Genomic DNA, 16,415 nt, shown 5'->3' on the forward strand with positions numbered 1-16,415 from the left:
ATTTCCTTAAGGTAGTTCCTTGATTGTAGAAGAGACACAGGAAACTGACACATTCTCAAAAACATTTTAAAAACCATCCCCAATTTGTTTTTGCTCCTTTAATTCATTAATTATTAGCAGCTACTATTAATTTTGTTGAGAATCTGAGGGACTGTCACTACTAGTATCCAATACTCCTTTCTCTGAGAAATCTTTTATATTTAGAGAATATGCTTTTCTTCCTCTATTCAAACTTCACTCTTTCAGTTTTGCTACACTGGCTGTGAATTACAAGTGTTCCAAGATGAAAGTGATAAAAAAAGAAAGAAGGAAATCACTGTTTTTTGCTTCTGTAGAATTATCTATTTTTTTTTCTTTATTCCCTTAATTCATCGTTGTCAACAAATGACATAGTTATTTTTCCAAAGCACACACCTAATTTGGTTACTTCAGAGTTTAAAAATTGAGATTTCAGGCCATCAACCACTTGGATCCAGTGGTTCAAATTCAGGGAACATTCACATTAAAATATTCACATCTGGATTCCCAAATTCTTCTGGAAATTCAGAAGATCAAACAGCATTGGCACTGCATCTCTTTATGGTAACAGTGAGGTAGAACTAAGTGAATAAGGCTGTCCCTCCTGGACATGCCATGAACTCTTTAGTTTTCCACAGTCTCCACCATTCCATTTAGTCCCCTGGAGCTCTCCATTTCATTCTGTGATTTGATCTGCCTGGCTTCTTCTGGACCTTTAGGATTAAAATATTAGTAATTCTTGTTAGGCATAAAATACCCTTTGTGATCCTGGCCCAGCTGACTTTTTTTGCACTCATCTTTTCCTCCACATGCATTCTGTATTCATCCATAGCACACATGCTTGTTCAGGCCTCTGCCAGATGTTTCCCTTAATGCAATGCACTGTGCCATTTTGTAAATTGCTTCTCCTTTGTAAGGCTTTTTTGTAATGGTTCCTAATCAACCGCTCCCAAAAGTCCACGTGCACACTCTTAAATTTCTCAAAGAACTGAATTTAAACTTTTATTTAAATACTTAAACTTCTATTGCAGTTCTTAGCACATGAGATGATGATTTTTTAAAGTCTGTTTTCAAAGACGCTGAGGGTCTTCAGAAATACTATAGCATGGCCTTGTCTTCCTTCTCTTTCAGTCCCTGATGCTGAGTGTTACAACTGGCATGGAGCTGTGCTTTCATAATGATTGGTTGAGTGGAATCAGATTAAGTTTTTACTAAACTTTTCTAGAAGGCCCCAACACTTAACCCCAAAAGTCTAGCCCTACACTTAATTTTAAAGATAGGGCTAGACTTTTGGAATTTTTAAGAAGACAGTCTCTGTCTAGTCATATGTAAACAATTAGTCGGGAGAACAGAAGCTTTTCATAGTAGCAGAACATTTAGATAATGACTCCCATGTGGTTGTATATGTACAATTAGGCACAATATATACACAAGTGGAAAGAATGCATTTGTTGTTGAAGTTCCTTTATTTTCTCCTCAGCAAAGCCTTTGGTGCTTCTTAAACAACTGTCAGTGACATAATCACTTTTTTGTAGACTTTGATTTTTAGAGCAAAATTGATCAGAAAGTACAAAAATGCTACATTTGTTACAATCAATAAACTTATACTGACACATCATTGTCACCCAAACTCCAGAGTTCATTCCTGTCGTATATTCTCTGGGTTTTGACAAATGCATAGTGACATATACCCACCATTATAGTATCATTTAGAAGAGGTTCACTGCCCTAAAAATCCCATGTGATGAATGAATGAATAACATGATGAATCACCTATTTATCCCCTCATCCTCCCAATCCCCTAAATCATTTTTCTGTTTCTATAGTTTTCCTTTTTCCAGAATGCCTTAAAGTTGGAATCATCCAATATTTAGCCTTTCAGGTGGACTTCGTTCACTTAGTAACACATTTAAGGTTTCACTATACCGTTTATGACTTAATAGTTCATTTCTTTTTACTGCTGAATAGTAGTCCATAGTCTGGATGTACCACAGTTTATCCATTTATCTACTGAGGGGCATCTTGTTTGTTTCTACATTTTGGCAATTATGAATAAAGCAGGTTTTTATGTGTACATAAATTTTCAACTCATTTACATCTTAATGTTCATTGTCCACTTCATCTTTTAAACCTGAAATTTGAGTATTTTTGAGGACTACATTTGGCTGTCATTTTCAACATCACTTGATATTATGCCAGAAATAATTTCAGATACTTCAAAATACTTAAAATATTGACCATTATTATCCTTTACTATTATTATTTTTATTTTTTATCATTTTATAGGATAAATCAGAATTTGGCCATGAGAAATATCTTTTTCTCTATAGTCATGTGAATATTTTTATGATGTTATATCATAGAGATTGCACCAAATTTTGCTGTAAGACCTGTTCTTTCTCAAGTGAAGAAGGAAATATTATTTTTCTTCTTATAAGTTCCTCTGGTTGGTCCAATAATTCAATTGAAATAGGCAGATTAATAGGAGAAAAGAACTAAGTTTTGTTATGTTTTTACATACAGGGGTTTTATAAAAATATGGGGCCCTACCTAGGACAAATTAGCAGTTGAGACTTATATGCCTCTTTGAGCTAAGGAGAAAGTGTGATGTGTGGTTTGGGACAAAGGGCAGTAAAGCAATCCACACAGAGATGGAAAAGCAAATGTTTGATAAAGAAATATTTGCCGAGCCATTTTTAACAATGGGACACAGTGGGCTTTTATCCAATGGACCTTGCTAAGTTCCTCCCTGTCTATCACACCTCGATCATGTTAAACTATCCTTGTCTATGATGATCACTCTCTTCCTGGAGCAGATCCTCTGCATAATCTTTTTTTTAGGAAGTAAGAGGGAAGGGAAACGATTTTTCCTGAGTCTTTTGTTTCTTAACATTAACCAGCTTAAAATATTCAATATCCCAAAAGGCTTATTTTGGGTTTCCCTTCAATATGTTGGAGGCAAAAGGTCCATTTTGAATTCAGTCCTAGTGAGATTGAGTGGCTACTATACTAAATCATAGCTCAATTTGTCTGAGGCGTGAGGTCCTATTGCATAACCCCCAGGAGAAATTGAAGGTACCAGGAAGGGTTTCCCCCTATTTTTAGTATATGTGCTGCCCAAGCGAGCACAGTTTCCCCCTATTTTTAATTTTAACAACTTTTGATCTTGAAGAATATATTTCCATCCTTTCTAAAGTCACTTAGTCGTTATATTTAAATGTCTTCATGCTGTGAATGCTCATTGAAATGATTTTATTGACTTTTCTTTCAATAAAATACATAGCAAAACTAAAAATAGCAAGGGGATGGAAACATTGATTCCATCATGGAAAATGTGACTTTATTGACTGCGTATTTGCACAGCATGTTCTGTATGCCCTTTGGAAAAGGAAATATATTAGTTTTTGGCACTTCCGCCATCTTTTATATATTTGTTCTGTTTTATATCTGAAATAACTGCAAATCAAGGGGAGTAGTTTGTCTCAAACTTTTGTGAAGAATGTTATTTTAAACTAGTATTAAAATTTCAGTTTACTGCATAAAGAGGAGTAAATATGCCATTCTCTAAATTATTTTCTAGTTTTAATAGCTCAAAGAGAATGTATAATTTTTTATTTTAACATTACCTGGACAAAAAAAAGGGAATAAATGTTGAAATATATTAAATTAAAGGAATTGGTGAGCTGTCAGGGGCAATTAGAAGTATATGAGCATAAGAGATGGCATGATTTGATTTTAATTGTGCATGAGTTCATTTTTTCATAAAAAAAGAGATACTATTGGAAAATGGAGATACTATACTTAACTCATAGTAGGTGATTCATGGCACCATTTTTTTTCTTTTTTATATTTAAATCGGATAATCTATATGAATGAAAGTTTGTATGCCTAACATTATGGGGTAGGCCCCCATAATGTTAATTCCCTTTTCCTCCACCCACCATATGATTCAGAAAATAATAAGACAGTATTGCTTGTGTGTAAAACACTATATTTGGCCCTATGCCAATATAATGATATTCTTGTAAGTTTTATAAATTGAATTAGTCATGACTACCCTTTTGAAGCTTTAATACCTATGACACCATAACTAAGACACATACATGTTGAACTCTGCTGCATATAAGTAAACTCCTTGTGAATGACCAACATAGTTGTGTATCTCAGGACTGTATGAAGGGAGACCATTGGATTTGAGGGGAGTTGAAAGAGCTGGGTATGACATTAGTTAGAGGGATACAAGTCAATTCGCAAACTATTGGACTCTCTGAACCTTCATATAATGCCTTTACTCTCCCTATTAAAAATGAATGTGCTGAGAGCCACAAACCACATCTGCCTATAAATCTATATTGAATAAAGTGAAATAAAATTGAAAAATTAGTTTCTGATCACACTCACCACAGTTCAAGTACTCAATCACCACCAACATAATGGGTAGTATAGATATAGAACATTTCCATTATTACAGAAAGTTCTATTGGAAAACTATTCTAAAAGTGAGATTCTAGTTTAGTGTGAAGATAGAAATAAATTGTTTGTAATCTTTCTCTGAGTTCTTGCACCATACCAAAATAAAATAATATGCTTGCCATATGAAAAAAGGAAATTATGGGCAATTTAGTATATTTTCACTTGCATTGATGATGATAATAAAGAACTTTTATTGAATACTTTGACACTTACATTATTTTAACTCACACTCAAATATGCATAACCAATGAAATGCATTACTTTCTGTGTTCATTGAATACAAGAGGAGACTGAGACACAAAAACAGTAAATAATTTTCCCCAAAGTATCACTGCAAGAAGGTGATATAGCTGAACTTAAACTTAGGTAATTGGATTCCAAAGCCCTAGCAAGTGCCTGAATGGTAATGGATTGAATGAAAACCTTTTAGAAGTAACTTTGACATTTTTTTCTTATTGCATCCTAATGTGGTTGTTGCCTGTAGGAATAGGGAGGACATTTTTGATATTCAAACAATTTTCTTGTTAGTTAATAATCAAATCTGTAAATATTTTAGTGGTCATGGGTGCATATGTTAGGTTACTCCTGTTGAGAGAAAAGGATAAACTTACGACTCTTGGTATTAGAAAAGTTAATATGCATCTTATCAACTTGTACATGATCCCAATGGTTTACTAGTAGTCATTTCTCATTTTGCTAACACAAATATTGAATTCCACATGATAGAGGCTGGAGTACAGTAGCATGACCCTTGCTTGGTAAGTGAGTCAAAACTTCTACCCAGTTTCAGTTCAGCTTGGCAGTTGTTCTCTGCTCATCATTCTGTATTTAGTAAATTTCAAAAATAGATGTTACTTAAAATTTTCAGTTATGCATTTCTTAATTCATGGGAAACATTTATGTGTATTTATTGTAATTATATTGTGAATTTAGTGAATTTTGAAGGCCCTAGAAATTTATCACTTGAGAACTTAAATTCTCTAATGCATTCTTTTGCTCTTGTTCTCAAATTGATTATGATCTAGTTTGAGGAGTATGGTCTAATCATTCATTCATGCATTCATCAATCAGGTTTTGAGGATATCCTATCTAATAAAATAGTAATATAAAGATCAACCATCACTCCAATACACAAGATCGCCGCCCCCATGTGACCAAAGATGGTTGCTCCCATGTGGAGACAAGATGGCCACTGCAAGATGTCTGGTGGGGGAGGGCAGTTGTGGATGATCAGGTCAGCAGGGGAGAGCAGTTGGGAAGAACCAGGCCTGCAAGAGAGGAGTGTGTGCAACCAGGACTGCAGGGGAGGGCAGTTGGGGGTGATCAGGCTGGCAAGGGAGGGCAGTTACGGGTGACCAGACTGGCAGGGGAGGGAAGTTAGGGGTTACTGGGCCAGCAGGGGAGGGTAGTTGGGGGCGACCAGGCCTGCAGGGGAGTATAATTAGTGGTGAACAGACTGGCAGGGGAGGGCATTTAGGGGCAATCAGGCCAGCAGGGGAGCAGTTAGGCATTGATTAGGCTGGCAGGGGCATGGTTAGGGATTGATCAGGCTGGCAGGCAGAAGTAGTTAGTGGTAATTGGATAGGCAGGCAGGCAAGCAGTTGGGAGCCAGCAGTCCTGGATTGTGAGAGGAATGTCTGACTGCCTGCCTAAACGGGCAGTCGGACATCCCTTGAGACATCCCAGATTAGAGAGGGTGCAGGCTGGGCTCAGGGACACCGCCCTGCCCCCCCCCCCCCACAGCCCCCATGCACAAATTTCATACACCAGGCCTCTAGTCTATATATATATATAAGCTTAAGTGACCATTCTACCATTAGACTGTTTGACCAGTAGCTATGAAGTGCACTGACCACTAGGGGGCAGATGAGCACCACACAGGCATAGAAACATGGAACAGACTGACGAATTTCAGAGGAAAGGAGAGAGGGGTAGGGGTGGGAAGAGGTTAACCAAAGATTTTATATGCATACTAGAAGCCTGGTGCATGGATCCGTGCACTGGTGGGGTCCCTTGGCCTAGCCTGTGGGGATTGGGCCAAAACCAGCTCTCTGACATCCCCTGAGGGGTCCCAGATTGTGAGAGGGCACAGGCCAGGCTGTGGGACCCCATCGGTGCATGAATGTGTACACCAGGCCTCTGGTAATATTTAACAGCTTCGCCTGGAAAAGCTAATATGAATAAATAAAGACATTATAATTTAAAGGAGTTCTTTGTAGAGTTGTGTGGTAAAGGGGAGATATATCAGATGAGCTATGTGTAGAGCTTCTCAAGTGAACCCCCAGTTCTGTAGGTCTGGAGAATTTCTCTCCCTACCTGTAATCAGTTTTCAGCTTTTCAGTATACGTGTACTTCCATAATTACTCAGGGCTATTCTTTATTTTCAACCTACTCTTTAAGATTTCCTTGGCAAGGGGAAAGTTGATTTCAATATTTATGTTTTTCTTTTATTTACTGATATTAAAGAAGATATTCAGGCAGAGCTGGCTTGTCCCCAGAATTTTCATGAGAACCTAGAAAAATTAACAAATTAAAAAAATCATAGAAATGGGAGATATATAATTGCTAAGCTTTTTAGAACTTTATAACAATTTTTGTGTAAAATGTGTCAAAAAATTTTTAAGTCACAAAAGCATTGAGTGCTGGTATTATTGAATCATTTGATTTTTAATTCAAATGAAAGCAGACTTCTTCTCTTAGACTTAATTATAAATGGCACATCAACCCTGGGAAGATGCTTGACCCTTTGGTTTTTGGTTGACATGCAGTCAGGAAGAATATTGAATCTTACAAGCTATGTGCTACTGCTCTCAGCCCATGAGTAAAGATCCTTTCTCTTAGTGTATGTGATGGCTTTTAAAGGCACTGTATGTAAGGGTTCACTAGTCATTTGGACTAATGAAGGTGACTTTAAATAATTTTTAGCAATAAAATTTTTTATCTAGGTGAAGATTGAAAGCTTCCTTTCACACAGTTTACAGTTTCTAGTCTTCAGCTGACATGGAAGCACTGACTTTAACAGCTTCATAACAGATACAAATACTCCATAAATCAGATAAAGGTCAAGTTGTTAGATCAGTATTACTGATGAATTCTTTTACACTGAAAAATTCCCAAGTTATGAAGTATCAATTCTAGCTTTAATTTTATCTGCCCTAAAATAATTTTCATGTCTTTCTTGAATTTTTCCTAAATTAACATTATATAAGGAAATACAGTATTCACAATTATAATACACCATATTTATATGCAACTTAACTTTTTATATGTCCATTTGCATCATATATATACACACATACACATACATATGCCAGTGTGTGTATATACAAACATAAGATAAAATAGTAATATTATATATATGTATGTATACAGTATATATATGTGTGTGTGTGTGTGTGTGTGTGTGTGTGTGTTTGCAAATTGTTTTTGCTTAGAGTATATAATGAACATCTTATGATTTAATACATATATGTTTATCTTGGTCTTTTTTAATGATACATAGAGTTTCATTGCATTTTTATATTTTATTCCACCAGCCCTCTCTTGACATATTCTTATTTCAAGTTATTTTTTTGTTCAGTCACTGTTGCAACAGATATACATATATCTTTAAGCAGTAATGCTATTATTGATATATCTGTAAGTTATATTCATAAAAGTGAATTGTTAGATTTAAGGATATATGTATTTTAATTTTAAGAAGTACTGACTAATTCTTATAAAGAATATATTATGCTATGCTATATCTGTTTGTTTTTACAATTCATATAGGAAAATATTTCTCTGAAAACTATTACTTAACCAAAGTGGTTAAATGGGTATTGCTATATAATAACCCCATTTTTATTTATATACATATCTATAGTGCCTAATATATATATACATACATATATATATGCAAAATTTTTAATTATGTCTACCCTAAGTCAAATTCAGTCATCAACAAAGAGATATATTCACACAGCCTTTAACTGATACAGTAACTGTGTGTTCTAGTTGTCTAGCCATAAAATCCTAGCTCATAAAGAAGTCTAGTAGTAGTTTGTTGTTAGCAGGACTTCACCAGTCCACTCATGGGCCATTGTTTTATTTTTTAAAACCATCCTTGTTTATGGACTCAACAATCAACCACATTTTGGTTATATTTGCTGGTTGACAGTGCACAGAGGAAACATCCTGTCTGTGAATCTAAATCACAAAGTACTTCTCCCTTATCTTTTTTCTCTTTGAGGTCAAGCTCTATGTAGCCCAGATCATCCAAATTCATGGTTTTGTCTTTTCCTTCGAGTCTCACCATATGATTTCATTCAGTGCCATGAAAACTAGTTATATTTTATTTAAGAAAAAAACCTCACACCATTTATAACACTTGGTATGGTACCAAGAGTGATTTCCTGTTTAAAATTATGAGACACTGTTAATAGAAAAGTTTATAGAGGTTCACACCTCCCTTATCTTAAGCATTTTTTTTAATCCCAGAAGAAAAATGGTGTGAAATGTAAATAATATGTTTCTAGATCAGGTAGCAGAAATCCAACCAGAATGATATAACAGTACCCTATGAAGAAAGATGTGAGTGTTATTGTTAATAGATTTTTCATATTAGTTTTCATGGTCATGGTAATGAAAACTTGTGTGTTAAATAATTCTGTTGCCCCTTTTTAATTATAAATATGTAGTTCTTGTGTAATTTTTATAGTGTGTGTACATATGCACCTAAGAATGCAGGTGTGTGTTATATGTATTCATATATTATATTTGTGTCTCATTCTTCTTTCACAAATGAGAAATACATTTATAAATACTTTGTGAGACATACTGATGGGAGAGAAGGCCAAAAATAATATAAGAGAGAGAGAAGAGATAGTTCAAGCCAGGGTAGGGATTTATGTATATTTACCATTAGATACTAAAAAGCTATGCACAGACACAGATTTTTTATAGTCTCTTAATGCCAGCTAAGTTTCATATACATTTCACTTCCTTCCTGTAGTTCTTTACTAACCTATTTATTGACATGAGGTCATCTCAAAGCATTTTGTTGAAAACATAAATGTGTATTTAATGTGTCACTGTGATGGCTTTCCCAGAATTTCTTCAGAGTGAGATTTCTTTGTTTTTCAGAATCTGCCCATGAAGAAGATTCCATGCAAAGCCAGTGCACCCTCAGGCTCCTTTTTCGCCAGAGACAATACAGCAAATTTCTTATCCTGGTGCCGAGATTTAGGGGTAGATGAAACATGTCTATTTGAATCGGAAGGTTTGGGTATGTATTATCTTCAGAATTTTAACCATTTAAAAAGTACTGTAGTTGTTAGTATAATGACCAAAACTAACTTTTTTGTGTGATGTCATTTCAAAGATTAACTTTAAAAAAAATCTGTAGTTTTGTGTAAATGAGTTTTGAAGGTAATAAAATGCACGTCCTCTTACTATTGATTATCTTGGGAGTAAAGGATAGGAACATAAATAGCACAATTATGGTCAAAATAAGATCAAGTAAATACAATGCAAAATTGGGGGAATATTTGAAAAAGGCAGGTTCAATTTTCCCACCAGGCTCTAACCTGCACTAGAAAGGAAGTAGCTAGGTATGTTCCAGGCATGGGAGCATGATTGTCATTTTGCTTCTCTAAATGTATAAAAGCATCATTTCCCATAAGTTCTCTTTGTGAAACTGGAATTTGTTCATTTATTTATTTAATTTGTTGAGATAAAAATCAGCCAAGCAAGTAAGATATTGGATTAAATTTGACAAAATAAAAAACAGATACCTTAGTTCCCAGACCAACCCAGATTATTATTTTTTTTGGTCTTATTTTGTTTTATGATTGAATTTCGCCAAATCCACTTCCAGGCCATAGAATGAGCTTTTGCATTTCCTCTGGACAAAACATAAAGTTTTTGGTGTTTCAGCATTATGAAATGGAATTGAGTGAGGAAAGGAGACCTCTAGATGGGAAAAAGCTTTCCTTCTTTTGCCTGAAGCTTTAAAAAATCAATTCACAATCCCACATAATACCAACTATCAACATCAAAATAAGCTGAGCATCGTTCAGAGAGAACAAGTATACAAATTGCCTTCCCAACAGTCAGACTGCCCTAGCCCCAGGGCTTGCAAAGTAATATTCTCCTGTTGAACCTAGGAAATTGATGGCAACAGCTACCGTGTTCGTTTTTGTTTTTTTTGTTTTTTTTTGTACTTAAGGAAATTTGTATTTGTACTAGGAGGAATTGATGTGATATAGAAAAGATTATCATCAAATTTCTGAGAATTATCCCAGCAGAGAAGAAAAACACATTCATTTAGACTAGGAGAACATTTTATACCTGAAAAAAAAAAATCAGTAACTGCACAACAGCATACTATGTTGGATAGTGTGCTCCTTGAATGTTCATTATATGAATGGGCTCCGGCTGTGCTTACCATTTCCTTACATTAAAGTAAAACAAATTTGGTGGGAGATTGTATGTACGAATATACCTCTTTTTCAGTCCAATATTAATTTTATAGGTAGATTTTAAGTTTAGGTTAATAGGGAAACTGTGAGTAGAAAATTCTAAGAAAGGAGGGTGGAAGAATTATTTGTGAAAAAATATTCTTGAAAGATCTACTATGTGACAAAAGTAGGTCTCAGTTGTTCCTATGGAAAATAATGCTATATTGAATAAATAATAATACAAGAATAAACTCAGTTTCATATACTCACAACTGTAAACCTACTTTTGCCCAACCCTTTATACAGCTATATAATCAAGTGTGGACAAATAACATCATGATTTAAAATTCTAGAGTGCCCCTACATTACCAGCAACTGACACAGAGGGAAACTGCTTTAGTATTAATTTATTCATTGTACATATTTACATTAAAGAAGCCTTTTTCAGTGGCAACTATAGGCCAAGTGGATTACTAACTATGAAAGTAAATGTGATCTTGTCTCAATTTTTCATTGCCCATGAGTTAGTTAAAGTAATAAAACTATTTTATTAGTTAAACTAATAAAATTTTTTTTATTATTTAAACAACTAAAACTTTTAGTTGGAATCTAAGAAGAGTCAATCTAATAATAAATTTTCTCTGGAATATATATCACCATAGCCCAAGTCCCTAATGAGAATTGAATGAATATTGTTTACATTGATGGCTTTTTAAAACCCTATTCAGATAATGACTAATATATTTTACCTTGAAACAATCAAGCCTAATGAAACATATGTAATAATGGTTGTAGTATTTAAATAAGTATTCTGCAGCATATACAATTATATAAAGAAGAATTTTGAGATGGCCTAGTTTTTCACCCTGTTTGGAAAAAAAAAAAATGACCATGAGAATTTAAATATAACTGTCAAGTGTTTTGCTAAAATATCTTTGATTTTTTATTACCTTCTATATTATAACTTTGCTTATACCTTGCAATTAAAATGCATTAACATATCCACGGAAGTTTAATAAGACCAAGTTTTCAAGCTATAAAATTTAAAAATAATTTTTAATTGTTTAAGTAGCAAATCAAAGCAAACAGGCATTCTAGTTGGCTGCTTAAATGAAAAGGTAAATTTGAACTTTCTGCAGCTCAGAATGGGACATGGGGCGATATATAATAGGCCAGGGGAGCTGAAAGAAGGGAGCCAATAATACAGCATTGACTTTAGGATTACTCAGAGAAAGGAAACAGCTGTGCCCATAGATGTTCAAGATAATCAAGAGGAAGGGCAACGAGAAATTCCATTTCCCCAAGTGGAACCCTTTCTCCTTGGATTTTTATTATTCACTGTAGGTGAGGAAGTGATTGGGCCTCCACTGATGGCCTTGGACTCTGTGCTTGCAGAATTGACTTTCCTGCAACAATAACGCTGTGTACTCTGCTTGATGTCTTTTCACACTTCACTTTTGAAAGGGAATTTAGGGCAAGGATTTTTTTCCCTTTCTTTCTATCTCAAGATTTCATTTCAGTAGCACACGAGATGAAGAGCACCCTTTGTGCCACAGTGTTTTGAATAGCAAATAAAATGAAAAGATGCCCTGATGAAGGGGAAAATCTGTTTGAATGAATGATAAAGTAGATCACTGTACTGAGTGTGTATCAAGAGGCTTCTGTCTTTAGCTGTTCAAAGGTCTTTGCCTGCATAAAGCATCCTTATCTTCCCGGCAACTGATATGCTACCCTCTGTTGCAGTGCTTTTTGTACAATTATTTTGTGAGAGGATCTTGATTCACAACTCACTCAATCTGTTCCATTTCCACAACAGCTAATGACAAGAAATCTCAGTGGGTGGGAAGATGTGCCAGGGGTGAACAGGGGAGTATGGACAGTAACTGATGCCATATGCTCCTCTCACGCTTCTTGTCTTTTGGATTCTTGGCAGATACATTTCTATGCCACATGATACAATCACCTACAGAGTGTAGCCAGCAATTTATTTTCTATGACATTCTCGATAATTTTTCCTCTGTGAAATGTCAGTTCTTAGATCATAAGTTCATTACTGTACCGAAGTATTTCCAAAACAAATCAATAAAAAGATGGACAAAAGTCTTGAAAAGTCTATTCATAAAGGATTTATAAAAATACAATAAAAGTATAAAATGTTAGTAATAATGTAAATGCGATTAAAACTATGAACATTAGCAAAGATTGAGACAATTGTATGTTTAATGTTGAGAATATAGGAAAATAGGATATTCTGTAGATTACTGCAGGAGATTGGAAATTGATATCTCTCCTTTAGAGGGCAATTTGACATTATCTATCAGAGACCTGAGAAGTATTCTTGTCCTCTTATCAGGTTGTTCTACTTCTAAAAGTTTATCCAATGGAAATAAGTGGAGGAAGGCATCAGAATGTCCACTGAAACATTTTTGTAATATTAAAAAAATATGAAAATGAATTGAATCTATGACATATGGTGATAGTTTAAACAAATTACAGCCATCCAGAGATACCAACAGAAGATATCTTTGAGACTTTAAGTATATGGGTAACTTATGACATAATTTGAAACATGAAGTCACACATTTCTTAGTAAATAATAAGAAAATATATTTAGAATTTGAAAGAAAGATGAACAGTAGTTGGGTTATAAATAATATCATTTTATCTTTCAATTATCTATTAACTAGGCAGTAAAATGATATGGCATATAATCTGAAACATGAACAATTAATTTTGTGTTAAGATATAGTGTAACCCAGTGTTTCCCAACCTTCTCTCATGATGAGAATCACCTGGTGGAGTTGTTAAAACACAGATTCCTGAATCCCAGCTAAGAAGTGCTAAACTAGAATTTTTGAGAACATATAGGTAAAATTGCATACTTAACTTAGTGCTCTGTATATAATATCTGTCTTAGAGCACTAGTTAAGTATACAATTTTACCTATATGTTCCCAAAAATTCTAGTTTAGCACTTCTTAGCTGGGATTCAGGAATCTGTGTTTTAACAACTCCACCAGGTGATTCTCATCATGAGAGAAGGTTGGGAAACACTGGTGTAACCAATTTGCATAGAGAAGTATTTATGGACATAAAAATTTATACATCAGTATAAGGGCTGTTTTGTATCATTGAGGTTTCAAGTGATTATAGAATTTTATACTGCTATGGGAACAGATGAGATAAATCTTTGTGAATTCTGTGAAGCATACGTTAGTCTTAAGATTTTACATATAATGCTCATTGACAACTCCAATTGCTCAAACCATGGTGACATAAAAGTAACTAGAGGAGATTTTATTTTTAATGTCTCTGATTTATTAATAAGTCAGTTTCATTGGATTCCTTAAAACTAGGATATGCTTTAAGCTAAAAAAGATCAACATGCAATGTGTTTTTTTTTTTAAATTAAAAAGTATGTAGTCTATTGGTCTAAAAATAAAATACTCCCCCAATAATTATTTTAAAAGAAATGAACTTTAATGTAGAATAAAGGGGAAAAAATGTTTAGAAAGCTCTAGTTATAAAAGCATTTTCTGTTCAGTTTGCAAGAGATGTAAAATTCCTTAAACTGTATTATTAATTGTTCTTCCTAACAGTAAGTGTAATAATTTTGCAAAGATTAAATACTTGGACTACCATTTCTAAAATAGTGATAAATATTTTGATGTGGCTCATTTTTTATGATTTAAATTAAGACCCCAAAATGTATGATTTATTTTCAGTTGTGTTTTGAGGGGTAAAGGAAGGAATGGGATACATCTGTAATACTGTCAACAATAAAAAAATAATAAATAATAAATAACTTCTTTAAAAGTTGTGTTTTAACTCCTAAAATTGATGTTCGTATGTGATTTTTAAAAGATATTTTAAGTAAGAAGCTAGTTAAATTAGTCATATTCTTATGTGGGAAATTTCTTTTTTATGATTTCCCTTAGCACATAAATTAGAAATGTCATGTTAGTTTAATTTTTCTCGGAGACCTGTTTATTTTGTGTTATTTGTATGCATTCCAATAACCTGGGAAATGGGGGGGAGAAAAGGATGGGAGGAAATTCTTTTAAAGTGCACAGTTTTTTGCTTTCTATAATTGTGTCAATATCATTATGTTATTGGATGATTATAGGATTTGGAGGCCAGTGACTATTCTTCATCTATTTCTCTGAGAAAGAATCAACTCAGCGAGAAAAGGGTTTGCTATCTGCTGTGCTAGCATGCCAATGTGTGTGATTTGCTTTTTATTTTTGTTTTTATCTTTATTTTTATTTTTGTTTATTGTGTTCATGTTTGCTGTGTGGCACTGTCTTCTTTTGATGCATGACTTTGATGTTCAATTTTACGAAGTCCTTTTGAATATGGGTCAAGCACTGATTTACCTGCAATATTTCTGTGATGTTGCTGTATCAAAGTAAAAAGGATTGTGTATGGATTTTTTAAACCCAATTTTCCATTTTATACTTAATGTCACCTGTTGCATCAGAAAAAGAATCTATGCCTGCCTTCCAGTGCTTGACGAATCATCTTTTGTTGTCTATATTGCAGACTACAAGAGTATTTCTGTAGAACAAGCCACCTTATTTTTATTAGCCTTAATGTGGGATAACAATTCCATGCAGCTCTGGGTTATTTATATTCACATTATCTCTTTCCCAAGAACAATTTATTTTAGACTTTTTCTTTTTACACCTGTTCTTATAATCCTAATTCACTTTTTACTTTTGAACTGAAAATCAACTCTTTCTAAATTTAGCCATTTTCCCTATGCCACATAAAACATAAGCAAGAACATATGGAAACGGATTGAGGGAACTAAATGTCTTCTTGGAATTGTAGGTGTATCAGGACTTGATGGAGTCAGGGTCAAATTAGGAAAGTAAACAGCTTTCTAATTTTTCCCGGTTAAAATTTTGACTGTACAATATTTAATAATAAAAGCTACATGCTCAGTAATGAGAGCTAAATAGTAGACATGTGCTAACATTTCTACTCTCCCCCAAACCATCATGTTATAAATGAGAATGCTGGGACATCGGGAATTGAATAACTTGCCCAGTGTTACACAGCTTCTCAATGGCCCAGCTGGGAGTTTAACTCGGTGCCATTACCTCCAATGGTCATGTCCTGGGTTACAGAAAGTTACGCTTTGAGTTAATTTTAAAAATCCATATGATTTTTTTTCCAAATAAAAGGAAAAATGAAATATACACAGCATTAGAAAAGATCCTTGCCTCTTACTGCTATTCTGAATGGTAGCAACTGGATCCATTAAATTAACATAGGGTCTGGGTGCTGGAGGAAAAAAGGGTGCTACTTGTGCCAGATACTCTCGATTTAATGGCCAAGGCAGTTAACTATATTTTATTCTATATATCTTCCAATGCTGAGGACATTTTTGTATGAACTCTACACTATGTGCAATTCTATGAATGTCATATTCTGTTTTCATGGTGAACGGTGATCCTGAGAAATGTGGATACACATGCAC

At 34.1% G+C, this 16,415-nt stretch overlaps 1 protein-coding gene across 6 annotated transcripts in view; it reads left to right on the plus strand.

Moving 5' to 3' along the window:
* The window catches only part of GAS2 (growth arrest specific 2), a 135,673-nt gene that overhangs the window by 52,891 nt on the left and 66,367 nt on the right, over positions 1-16,415 (plus strand). For all 6 annotated transcript variants that reach the window (XM_084893995.1, XM_084893997.1, XM_084893992.1 and 3 more), the window contains exon 4: positions 9,616-9,757. In XM_084893995.1, the coding sequence (XP_084750121.1) occupies positions 9,616-9,757 (142 nt within the window). The remainder of the gene's footprint in view (positions 1-9,615; positions 9,758-16,415) is intronic.

The sequence above is a fragment of the Pipistrellus hanaki genome, assembly GCF_964339955.1.
Source record: "Pipistrellus hanaki genome assembly, chromosome: 9".
NCBI lineage: Eukaryota > Metazoa > Chordata > Mammalia > Chiroptera > Vespertilionidae > Pipistrellus > Pipistrellus hanaki.